The following is a 13,275-nucleotide window of genomic DNA, read 5'->3' on the forward strand; positions in this document are numbered from 1 at the left end:
TCATATGATGATAGTGATGTAATATTGATGAATGAGTGCAGCATTCTGCCCATTTGAGTTGTTCCCTTATGCATGGTCAGGTGCAAGGCCCTCTCCAAAGCGAACTTGAGTTAGCATATACATTCTTTCATCATTCTCCTGAGTGTGATGCTAGACCATAGTGCAAGACCATCCAAAGCCAATAGATCTTGTTTTCTATCCCATCTACTCTCTTTATAATTTTCTATATTTGTTATTTATGAATCTAAACTACATCCAAAAATCATAGGCTAAACTCTGGTCATCACCTGCATAATTTCTAATCGTGAATAGGTTTGGTCCTAGCACTCTAAAGTCTTGTTGTCTTAAGTCTTTCCCTTCCCCTAGGCTGTCCTACATTACAGATATATTTCGGACTCGTTTGTTTCGCAGGAAGAGGGAGAAAAGTGAGGTCAATAGAAAAATGGAGAAATGCCTCATGTTTTGTTCGAGTTTTCAAATGAGAGAGATGAGAAAGTAGCTTTCCCATGGGAATAAAATTCCCACATTTCATGGGAAAGAAAAATCCATATGGAATATAAAAAAGTCCAATTCCCACCGACTGAGAATTGGAGATTTTTTTTTCAAAAGTGCCCTTATGCTTTTAGATAAAATGGGGTAAGATCTTTTCTTTTATTAAGGGCATAACAAGTATTTTACATAACTTTCCTAGAAATGTAAATGCTCAACCAAACAAAAGCCACTTTGGAATGTGCCACTTTTCCATGGTCAACCAAACATGCAAAAACTATCTTTCTAAGAGCTTCTTAGAAAAAACATTCCTATAAGAAAAAATTCTTTCCATGAACCAAACGAGTCTTTCATTTCTTCTTATAACATTGCATTTTCCATCTATTTTAACAAACATTACAAAATGCATGTTACCTTGAAAAAACAATAATAAGAATTGAATATCAACCTATAATTTTAGATGTTGACATATATATATATGTCAACATCTAAAGTTATAGGTTGATATTATATATATAATTAAGTTAACATACTGATGGAGAGATACATAGGGACTAACAAAATCAAAAATGTATGGTATGGGATGCAACATGGGTAATAATTTGAGCAGGAAAAAGAAAGACATCTAAGGTGATCAGATTCTGGTCAAGTCCATCAATCAATAGATATATGATTGACCCAAATCACGACCTGACAAGCAACTAGGTCCTTATCTCCCATTCCATACGCATTTAGAAGGCCTCCAAGACTCTGACTTGAACCCCATTACAAGAGATAACTTCATCAGATTATATTTGACCAATAATACCAATTCAAAGGCTAGATTTAACATATTATAAGAAAGAAGGAAACAGATCAAATCAACAAAAGGAGAGAGAATCAGTTACTATAACAATCAAGGTTTGTCCCAACTCCCAACCATTTGGGGTTGGCAAAGTAAAGAGTATATCAAAACGTAATAAAACTAAAATGCCTCTGAAATCACGAGATACCCTAAAGAATCATGTTGATCAATGATCTAGCACCATGTGATCAACAACCGCAAAATTCTACTCTAGAATCTCTTCAAAAGCTAGCTCCGACACCCTCCTCCTAAGCACCCAATATAATTTCTTTTTAGAGATCTGCTTTCTCGAACCCCTACTAACTCCTAGATTAGGTAACTAAGGGTCAGCTTACAATTCTCCAAGAATAACAAAGAGTGTGTCAGCTCAAAAGGATAGGATTAGAGAGTTCTAGCCATGGAAGTCCTTGAACAATGATATTTAGCTCAAAGTGGGTGGAGACAAAAAGATGAGTAGTGTATGGGAGGAAATTAGGCTTTTCACAAGCTACAAATGTATCAGCACTTGTGTCTTTTGATGGGCCTAATGGTAGTGTGTTGAACAGCTGGTCTTGCAAAATTATTCCAAAATTCAAATCAACTTTAACTACTATGTTCAGATTTAAACCATAAATTAATGACCCAATCATACTTCAGCCAGAATATGATCAAAACTAAAAGTTATTTGACTTGGCAAAAATGGCTTCAACATGTTGGCTCGCCCACCCTTCTACTACAGCCCTTAGTATGTCAAAAACTTCAACAACAAATAAGCCAGAAATATATACATATGGATAAATATATCAAATAATAACACCAAAAATTTGCCATTATTTTTTTAGGAGGTAGGTGAAGGTTTTACCATTGATGGTTGCATTTACAAGAATTCATGATCTTGAATTGAAATGCAATGTTTTGTAATAATTGTCCAATTTTGTTGACATATGGTCTTGAATTTTTCCAATGTATGATGCTGATATATTGAAAGGGATGGTCTGATACTAAAGCAGGAGAGCCAGGTACTCAGAATTAACACAATATGATCAGAAAACAAGTTAAAGGAATCAAATGGAAGCTCCAGCCTCCTAAACCTGAAAGATTTCTAGACAAAGGCACCAAACCATACATAGGTTGTCGAAATAGCCAAACAACATGGCATGTTATAATTAAAGCATAACTAACTGATGCTTCAAATAACATGGCATGGAGAGATTAAATAACTGTAATCAGCTAGACAGATTTCTCTCTGAATGTAGTCTAATACATGACACCTAAATTCCTCGAAGATAAGACAAAGGAAATATAACATAAGGCAATATACCGTGTGCACTATTTGCAGTGGCAGCCGCAGCATAAAGTAAATTATCATAGCAATTCCTCATGTCAGACATGTCCTGTAAAAATAAAACACCACTTAGAAAAATAAAAAATAGTCTTTCAATAATTACAAACAAAGCAATGTTTTTCTCTGAGTTTTGAATTATGAAGTGAACCAATATGATGGTCCATTTGCATGTAGAAATTTTCATCAAACTTCTTTCAATATAGAAAATCAAATTTACTATCTAACCAACATAACTAGTGTATCCCATTATATCATGCACAGCCTTTCCTGACTGATTATAACAGTTTACAATATCAAATTAAATTTGGAACCCTCAAGAGCCTTCTTGAGATAACAAATGAAATTTGGAACCTCAAGAGCCTTCCAAACAAAGTGAGATTCATATATTATGACCTTTTCCTTTTTCAAGTTACTCACACAAGACACGACTATGTTTCTAGCAGCCAACTGGACAAATGGATATAGTCAATAGGAGAAAGGTTGATCCCAAGTGCAGCAACCGGGTTTCACTTCATTGTTCTCAGTGAAAATCTAGAAAACAAGAATCATGTCCCAAAATGTGTGCCGATTGCAACAATAAACTAGTATCCTGAAGTGATTTCAAGCACCAATGCTGCCTTTTGGGCTTCAAATTAGCCTAGACAGGCCCCATTTGAGTTGCTTGCAAATGGTTTGGTATAGCATAGGATTGATTGGGGATCAAGAGTTTGATGAGTCTTTATCTTACAAATTCTGAGTTTTCCTTATTTTTAAGCTTAATTATTATTACCACAGCTTTCAAGGGCTTAAAGAGAATTTTACAAACAACAATAAGGCCTAAAATGTTATATAGGATAAAATGTTGCGCAATAAAAGGGTTTAGGAAAACAAGCTGAGTGTAGCAAAATGAGAATGATAAGATAAATATGGCTGTAAAAATAGAAAGGATAATTTGAGAAATGAGTATATCAAAGGAGTTGTTGAAGTTGCACGAGTCCAGGATATGGAATGTTAAGCATGCACACTATCCTAAGTTGAAAATGAGTACACCAAATGGATTAAAATATAGAACTGCTTACAACTTGATAGTTAATATGCATCTTCACCTTTGTATGATAAAAGAGTCTTGAGAATGCTTTGACCGGGTATACAAGCAAACCTGAAAAACCCATCCATATTTGAATCCCATTAAAAATTTGAATCCAAACGTGAAAAATCCCATCCATATTTGAATCCCATTAAATATTTGAATGGAAACCTGATCCACTTTTATAAAAAGCAGGTTTGGTAGGTTTGGCAGGTTTGTGTTGGGTCCATATGATCCATTTTTGTCCAAGTTATCAAAATGCCTTCAGTTAAGATTGGTTTGGATTATTTGTGTTTCAATTTCAGAACAGAGACGATCAATCTACTCCACTTGCAACCCTAGCTTTGACAGTAAAACTCTTCAATGAAACCAATCACAGTTTTTCGAGAAACTAATTAATCAGCACTCTAATTATCAACTCACATGTCAAAACTTGATAATTGGGCATATATATGCAGCATCTCTACTCTCAACAAAGTTGCTGTCACTTTTCTTTTTTAAATTTTAAGAGTATTAAGACAAAGTGAAAAAAGGGGGTACTTGACCACATCCTTAAATAAGATCTAGCATTGACTCTGCATATGTTAAAACTATGCTCCAATCCAACAGGGGCTGTAAAGGGTCCTACAAAATTCTCTTTCCAGACTTGATTCAAGTAGTGTCACTGGCAATTCAACAGGTAATCTTAAGCATTATGTAAGACAAGGTGCATAGAACACCATCATTGGCAGGTTACCACATTTTGATAAACAATCACAAAATTGCACACATCACAAGCATACAGCTGAATCTCACATGTTTGATCAAATTAGAGATCATCATAACTTTTGCTACACCACTATGATCCCTTCAGAGGCAACACGCTGGTTTCATGAACTGAGACCATAAGAAGAGACAAATGGATCCGAAGCTAAATCTCCTAAGCTTGACTCTACCAAGCCATCTTCCCTACTGTAAATTAGGTCGGGGGAGGCTCCGAAGGAAATATCTAGATCATGCCATTCATCTGCAGCTCTAGTTACCAGTAAACCAACGAAAACAAGGGCCGAAAAGATTTTTTTTAAAAAAATAAAAAAATGACATTCACCCCATAATCTAGTCAAGTGCGATTATGAAACCAAGATTTCATTTTTCCGAGCGACAGGCAAAGGAATTGCGTCTGGTCACACAGAACAGCGAGATCCTGCCAGACTCGAGACAAAACTCAAGAAATAGGGAGAAATGGAGTGGGAGACGTACAGGGGAGGGAATGAGGTGGAGGAAGAGAGGACCTGGGAGGCCTGGAGGAGCTCGTCCTGGTGCGTCGGGGGGTGGTGCTCCCTCTTCTTTTTGGAGTCGTGCCTGTGGAGCGCGAAACCCCGCAGCTTCCTCAGCGACGACTTCATGTCTCCCCTCTCTCTCCACCCAACTACAGATCCCCGAAACCAAATCCAAATGCAATTCTCAATCCCAATCCCAATTCCTAGAGAGCAAGAGCAAAAGAGACGAAGAAGAAGAAGAAGATCCAAGAAAAGAAGAAAACGAAGGGAAACCGAAACCCTAAAGAGCCCAGGGAAGAGGAGAATAGGAGGAGAACAGATCGATCTCAGAGGCGCTCGCGCGCGCGCTCTCTATAACTCTCGGCATATTTATTACTTTATTTAGTAAAAAGAATTCTCCTCGTCCAAGAGACACTTATTAGCGAGAGGAAACTAAGAAGTAAGAACGTCACCAAGGCCGGAGAGAGAGAGGAAAGAAGAGTATACGAGGCGGACTACTGGGAACGGGACCAAACCGGTCGGTCCAACCACCTCGACCGGTCTGAACGGCGAGCCGTTCGACGTTCAACTTTTGGTGGCGGCTCGGCTGTCTGACCCGAACAGCAAATACGCTTCGTAAACATCGTGGAAGCCTTCTCCTTCTGTATTACCATTATTCTATTACATGACCAATCCAACTGCTATTCATCTTGCCCAACCTTTTCGAATTTTCTTATTTTTTTTTCCTTTAATCCGGATACAGGTGAGATTTATGACGTAATAAATTTACAAAAAAAGCAGTCAAAGTCAAAATTGATGTGGGTCCACCAAAATCCCGCATAGGACTTGATCCAGAAACTTGATCCAGAACTCGTTTGGTACACAGAAAGAATTTTTTTCACTGAAATATTTTTTTCAAAAAAAATAATTTATGAGTATATGATGTTTCGAAAAATTGCTTTGACATGTTTGGTTGATAATGAAAAAATGGCACATTTCAAAATAATTCATGTTTGGTTAAGCATCTATTTTTCTAAAAAAGTAGTATAACATACCTATGATATTCTTAATAAAGAGAAAGTTGTTATCTATAGATTTTGAAGACTTAAAAGTATTTAAAAAAAAAATCTAATTTTCAACTTGTGGAAAAGTAACTTTCTCATATCCATCATTGATTTTTTTTTATTTTTGTTTTTCATAAAACATGAGACTCTTATTCTCATGGGCATATTAGTTTTTCATCTTTTTTTTTGAAAAACTCTAATTAAATAAAAAGACTTTTTTTAAATTTGTTATTCCAATATATTTTTTCTTCCTCTTTCCACCAACCAAACGAGCCCCAAAGTGAAGTGGCCCCGCCACTAATGGTGGGCCTACTCTCAGCCCATTAAATCAATTTATCTCTTGAAGCTGCTCGGTTGATGCCAACCGTTGGATCACCCTGCCATCATCAATGGATGGCACAGACACGTGCTATTCCATGTATGGAGCATGAGCTTGGAGATAATCTAATGGGCACCTTGGCCCATCAAGGTGGGTCCTAGTCAAATTAAATATGTTGCAAAGGTACCCATGCTTTGAGTGGCTCGAGTAATTATGCCGCTATCCATGGAAGGTTTTAGTCAAAATAAATCTTCTTTTTGATATTAGGATTAGAATTGAAAAGTTCCTAATATCACACTTTTCGAGGTCAAAGACATGTTAAATGTAACATGTAAACTAAGGATAATGAGGTCAATTACTTGCTGTCTTGCCACTTTGACACCAATGGTTGAAGGAGAAAATTTTACTCAAACAATGTCTCCAGTAGAATTTAATGATGAGAAGCGGTTATTATATAAATGCAAGAAAACTTGAATGTTGTCTTATAAACTAGAGGTACTTGAATACTTGATGATGTTCTTATGGACTAATACTTTCTAAAGTGATTGCATAACAATCATAGTATGCAAAAAATTAAATAAACAAATCAAAATGGTACATATCTACAGCCATAAAATCAACGCCCATTCTAATTAATTAGACTCACAATGCCTGCTTTTGAATCAAGATATATGATACTTTTATTCATTAATATGTGAATGACGGACTATGTAGTTACTACAAGCCTAGAACCATTTATAGATGTATTTTCAAAACTGACAAACCTTTTCCTCGGTGAAAAAGCTCGAAAAGATAATGTTTATTATCTCAAAAAATACATACCAAGACAATTTCAACCAAGAGGAAGATTGGCAAAATAACAATGAATAGGAGATTTTTTTTTTTTGGAGGTCTAAATTCACATACTTGTATATGCAAATTTAGATATCTATCATTATCATCATTATTGTCTTTGCACTCCAAATTTATTCTAGTAAGACCACTGCATATGGAGATCATTTATTGCTTTAGCTTTGCACATTTTTGACCCGGATACAAGCACTTACAATAGTAGATAGGTGCAGATTGAGGTTATTCATATATTTCATTGGATATTCAATCTAGGTACAAATGTATTAGGAATGCTTCTCCTAGGGTGATACCGTTCTATCTTAATTTAAACTGATTTTTATTAGGAAATGATTAGGTAATTATGCAAATAAGGATAAATTTATTTTTGTATTCCTTGCAAAAATATTTGTTTGTTTCTTTCTTGAAATTTAGTAATTAGTTAACCGCAAACTTGATTGTACTATAAAATCATGATATTTCATAATTTTATATGTCTTTAAAAATACTGGTAACGATTATATGGAACATGGTGTTTGGTCGTTTCATAAAATTTCATAAGAGCTAAAACCATCGCCAATCACACAACCGTTATGATTGACTTTCCATATCATTTCCCCCGTGGCCATTCTTAAGTGGTTTTTAAGGGGCATGCCTTCATTTGCCCACGAACATATCAATAAACTTTGGGCAATAATGCAGTAGACTCTTCAACAACCATGCATTTTATTTTTTCTATTCATGAAACATATAATAACTCAAGCAAATACATGCAAGTGACCAAATCAAACCCTAATGTGAATTGCATGGGACTCTATTCATGCTTGAACCATAAGTCTCATATTCCGATCGTCGGTGCCATGTCTACCATACTTTTTCGTTCAACTGATGTTGCCAAGTTCAATTCCAGATGTGATCGTGGTTGAAACCAAATCGATGGCATGCTTAATGTATGGTTTAGATTTGTACCGGATTGTTTACCTTCATTTTAGACTTGGGAATGGACATAAAATGGTCCAGACAGGAATTATTGGATCAAAGTATCAAGCCGAGCATATGGGTCCAATCATAGAACCGGGTTAAATTTGGGTCTAGATAGCACGTATGAACCGGGTTAAATGTGGACCATTTGAACTGGAATTCAATGGAGTGGGAAAAGTTTTGGCCCCACAGGGTGTCATCTTTTGTTCACCACCTTGTCTTCTGGTAGCTTAGGATTTCATCATGGCCCCCATGGAAACATCATAAGCTTTTTGTTTGTGTCTCCTTTTGTGCACTCCTTTCTTCGGTCAATGGCCTGCGTCCATTGCGTGCTACTTACCCTTCTTTTTTTTTGGGTACAAAATTGCGTGTTTCTTGCTTGTCCAACGAATCCAAACTCATTTTCCAAAAGCTTCCATACTTTTCGGTCAAACCAAACATGGGGTGGTTGCAACCTTTCTCATTCAAATGCAATGTAAGTTTTTGATGGCATTGTCTGACATTTTCAACGCTATATTCTTAGCTGCATTCCAATAATATGTTATAATAAATTGAAAACTTTTCAAATTAATTTTGATTTTTTTTCCTGGCCAACCTACTCTTCGAATTTTCTATAAGTCAGCCATAGCCTTATAGCTTTTGGCAATAAAATTTTATCGTTGCAGTTACTTTACTTAATATTTCATGATATAGCATACTCTTGATGCTCTAAGCTCTTTCCCAAATTTATCAAAAATTTACTAACACATTAAGAGCCTGTTTGGAAAATCCAAAAAAAAAAAGGTCAACATGTTTGATTCCCATAAGATATGGCTATAGAAATATTTAAACAGGCTCTAAGCATGAGATGGAATCCATCTAAGAAATCTAATGGGTCTTGGAAAGAGACCTTTGAATAGGATTTTTCTACTTGTTTTAAGAGTTCAAGAGCAACGATAGCCGCAGATTCCATAATTTGCGGTGCGAAAGTCAACTCCAAATTGAAGATTTGACTATTCCCAGCTTTCAATAATTTCAAGAGGAAGTGACAATGTGTAGATTGGTTATGCTAAATTACATATTCCAAAGATATTAAGGAGACATCTATAGGATATCAGTACAAAAATATTCAAACAGGCTCTAAGCATGAAGGTGGAATCTATCTAAGAAGTCTAAAGGATCTTGTAGAGGAATCCTTGAGATGGGATTCTCTACTTGTTTTAGAGTTCAAGAGCAATGGCAGTCGCAGATTCCATAATTTGCAGTGTCAAAGTCAACTCCAAATTGAAGATTTGAGTATTCCTAGCTTTCTATAATTGCAAGAGGAAGCGGCAATGTGCAGATTGGTTCTACTAAATTTCATATTTCGAAGATATTAAGGAGACACTTTTCACCTTATACCATGAGGTCACCAGCCCATCCTCCCTCTTATCTAAGAAAATTCTAGGCTATGTTTATCCTACAATGAACTTTATTAAAAAAAATATATAAATATCCTCCTAAATATCGAATTTTGCATAAATATCCTTCTAAAATTAATATTTATATGTATACCCTTGTAAAACACTTGTTTTTCTGTTCTATCTTTTTTTTATTGTTGTTTTTGCATATATACCTATGCCATCTAACGCCGTTAAAAAATTAACGATTTTAAATTAAAATGACTAAAATACTCTTGATGGGTAGATGTGCAAAAAGAAATATTTATAAGGTGATCGCGATGGAGGATAAAAAAGTAATTTCAAAATTTTATTTTATTTTATTTTTAATTAAAATAAATATGGTTTTTATTACAAAATACCTTTAGGGGTATTTGTACAAAAACAGTGTTTATGAGGGTACAGAAATAAATATAAATTTTAATAGGGTATTTACCCAAATTTAAATTTTTAGAAGGGTATTTATGCAAAAAAACCAAAAAAAAAAAAAAAGTAGGCAAAGTTGGGTTCTAATCTTCCAAGCTCAACTAACTGCCATATTCCCATTCATATTTTCTAGAATAGCCCGCTTGTGAACTTAACTAATGAAAGTTGTGTCCCTATATCCTCCTCCAGCAAAAGGAGTCCTCCTACTCACCCCTTGGTCTCGGAATGTTCGAAATTTTAATAACTAGTTTAAGATGGTAGGTGGCTTGAAGCATCTTATATTTCTATGGTTAAGATAATAAGATTACTGCCGGTGTTAAACATTGGCATCCTCCTACTATCACCATACATTTGTAATCCATTGATAGGCATCATAGGCACCTAAGAAACTTCATTGGCGCTGATTCCTCCACTCATTTTCCAAATTCTTCAACTCTTCACCAAATTTTAGTGAAATTGATAATCAAATGGCCTATTATAACAACTAATTCTGAAACGGTTATTACAATTATAATGGATTGACAGCCATAGTTTGCTCTCTTGACTGAATTATTCCAAAATAAAAATATAAGATGATGGCTAGTAGTGATGGCAATTTTAGATCCGATCTATCCTACCCATAATGACCTATTTTAAGAAAGTTCAGATTTGCTATAAGTAGATTTAGATCGTAAATAGGTCAACCTACCTTGAGCTATTTATTAAACAAACCAGGTTTAGATTTAGAAGTTCGATTTGTTTAACTTGTTTTGATTCGTCTAATAATTGAATTGGGTCATGACATATTTAAACTATTTAAGACCTATTTAACCCATATAAAACCTACTTCACCTCTTTGTGTCCTCTTTAACTTTGCTCATTTAACTCATTTAACCCGATTACATCCATTTAATCTATTAGAAACTCATTTAATATATTTAACCCATTTAACCTGATTCAACCTATTCAGTAAATGAATTATGTGAGTCGAGCTGGGTTACTTGTTTAATAAATAGATCGGATTCAAATCTAAATTTTTGACTTGCTTAATAAACAAGTTAGGTTCGGGCTAATAAATTTTGACCCAATCTGCTTGTGACCTATATCTGACCCGACTCGCCCAAATTGCCACCCCTACTGGCTAATATTAGTGTCTTTTTTTCTTTTAAGCATGATGTTATGGTGTTTAATAATGGTCATAATAGAAATAAAATCTATAATTGTGCTACATGCTAGTATGATTTGATTACACCACCTTTCATGAGATAAAAATCTTTCAATTGGAACAAAGAATTGACTTCAAAAACAAATTATTTTACAAAAAACTGAAAAAAGGGTGGTGAATGAAAAATAAAAAAGATAAGAAAAAAAAGAAAAAAAAAGAATTTGAAAGTCGTAGGACCCTCATGTGCTATGCATAGAGAAGGGAAAAAAATGAAGAAGAAGAAGAGGAAGATCTTAAAAAATAAAATAAAATAAGAGATAGATTTGAAAAAGAGAGGACTCTTATTTGAGAATCCTCAATCTCTCAAGTTTCTCGCAACTTTATTTTAATATTTAAATTTAAATTTTTCTCTCCTCCTGCCTTTTTTCCCAACTGGCACCAGATTAAGGTTTAGTTGAGTTGGAGTTTTGAGCCTTTCCTCTTGCCTTTTTAGTATATAAATAAACAAGCAATTCATGCAAGAGAGCTTTTGTCTGCAAAAACAAAGAATCTTTTTGGCTACAAACATTATGATTTTTGACTACAAACATGCACATATCTATATTTAACATACATTATTTTTGATATACAAATGCTAGTATCTGACCCGGGTAAGCATAGGCATTACTCAAAAGACGCACTGCTAAAGATAATGTTTTATAGCTTGATACGTGAATGATAGGCAGAAAGCTTTGGCATCCACCAGAATGCCAGACCCCGGGGCTTTCTATCATTTATAGTAGATCATATAACAAGTATTGGCTAAGTACCCACTGTCAGCATTCGGTTAGACTATGTGGAACATAACAAGAGGCTTAACCATGGTTTAACTTAATGACCACTGTAACACGACAACAATCATCATAATGATTTCAGAGACCTCATTCTGCTCACTCTATTTCACTCCTATTACATGCTATTAAACATAACAAGCATCCAATACCAACAATTATTTTCATCCAAACTAGCAACAACGTGACATGTAACGCACATTGGAGGCAAGAGAGGACTCCAATCTGTTTGAGAGTTCCAGAAAGATGATCCAATTTAATTCACTCTTATTACATTCTTTCATACAATATGCATCAAATAGCAACTATTAATTCTATACAGAACTAGAGATTATGTGCAATGTACATTGAGGGAAAGAGAGGAGAGTGATATTCAACCTATTTAGAAGTCAAATTAAAGAGTACAACCTATTGAGAGCCGAATTAGAGAGAGTGGCAATCTAATCTATTTGAGAGTTTTAGAAAAGGGAACCATTTTAACTAGACGAGGATAAAGAGCGCAAAGTTACTAAGATAATTAAGATATTTTGATGATAAATATGAAGTGTATTCTCCATATAAATGTACAAGACAGAACATTTGCCATTTTTACATATAATATAGATAAGGGTAATTTGGGAGTTTTATAAAAGGAATCCATTTTAACTAGAAGAGGATAAAGAGCACAAAGTTACTAAGATAATTAACATATTTTGATGATAAATATGAAGTGTATTCTCCATATAAAAGTGAGAGACAGAACATTTGCTATTTTTACATATAATATAGATAAAATGGTAAAAGCTGTCAAATAATTATTACCTTTTTTAGTTGTTTGCGAGAAAACATTACCTTGTTATCATGACCGTTGTACATGGTAACACCAGCCAGTATATCACATTTCCCCTCGTCCAGTTAAAATAACTCCATCTCAATTCAATATATGTTTGTTTCTTTATTTGTTTTTCCCTTGAATAGCAACATAATCTCTTGAAATTAGAGACCAGTATAATACGTTTATCAAATAACATGCATCAGGTCGGGAAAAAAAAGGCAAATCGTATACAATGGGTCACTCTCGGTTCTCAAAATCAGAATGCATAATCTTATTCTCTGAAGAACGACCAAAAAGGTGCCATGGAATTGAGGCACACCATGATTGCCTACTCCCTGATGCTGTTGCCCGTGGCCAGAGTATTAACAACAACAACCAAAAAGAAAAGAAAAAGATAATAATAAATTACAATGGGTGCTTAATAAGATTCTTCCATGCTATTGAGATTCTCTGAACAAGACCTACAGATTGTTCAACAACTCATTCTTAT

The 13,275-nt window shown here is 34.7% G+C and overlaps 1 protein-coding gene across 9 annotated transcripts in view; it reads right to left on the reverse strand.

The window, feature by feature from the left end:
- LOC103715317 (uncharacterized protein At2g33490-like) overlaps window positions 1–5,437 on the reverse strand; it is a 39,392-nt gene extending 33,955 nt beyond the window's left edge. For 2 of the 9 annotated variants that reach the window (XM_088708517.2, XM_088708515.2), the window contains exons 1-3: window positions 4,995–5,437; window positions 3,743–3,795; window positions 2,634–2,706 (exon numbers count right to left, since the gene is read on the reverse strand). In XM_088708517.2, the coding sequence (XP_088564643.2) occupies window positions 2,634–2,703 (70 nt within the window). In that variant the 5' untranslated portion in view covers window positions 2,704–2,706; window positions 3,743–3,795; window positions 4,995–5,437. Of the gene's footprint in view, window positions 1–2,633; window positions 2,707–3,715; window positions 3,796–4,962 lie in introns of those variants that run through there. The other 7 variants (XM_088708514.2, XM_088708513.2, XM_026807775.4 and 4 more) reach the window with 7 other exon arrangements.
- Between the last annotated feature and the right edge of the window lie 7,838 nt (window positions 5,438–13,275).

This window comes from Phoenix dactylifera, chromosome 12 (assembly GCF_051530095.1).
Source record: "Phoenix dactylifera cultivar Ajwa chromosome 12, Ajwa_hap1_PhDact_Kaust_v1.1, whole genome shotgun sequence".
In the NCBI taxonomy this organism is placed as follows: Eukaryota; Viridiplantae; Streptophyta; class Magnoliopsida; order Arecales; family Arecaceae; genus Phoenix; species Phoenix dactylifera.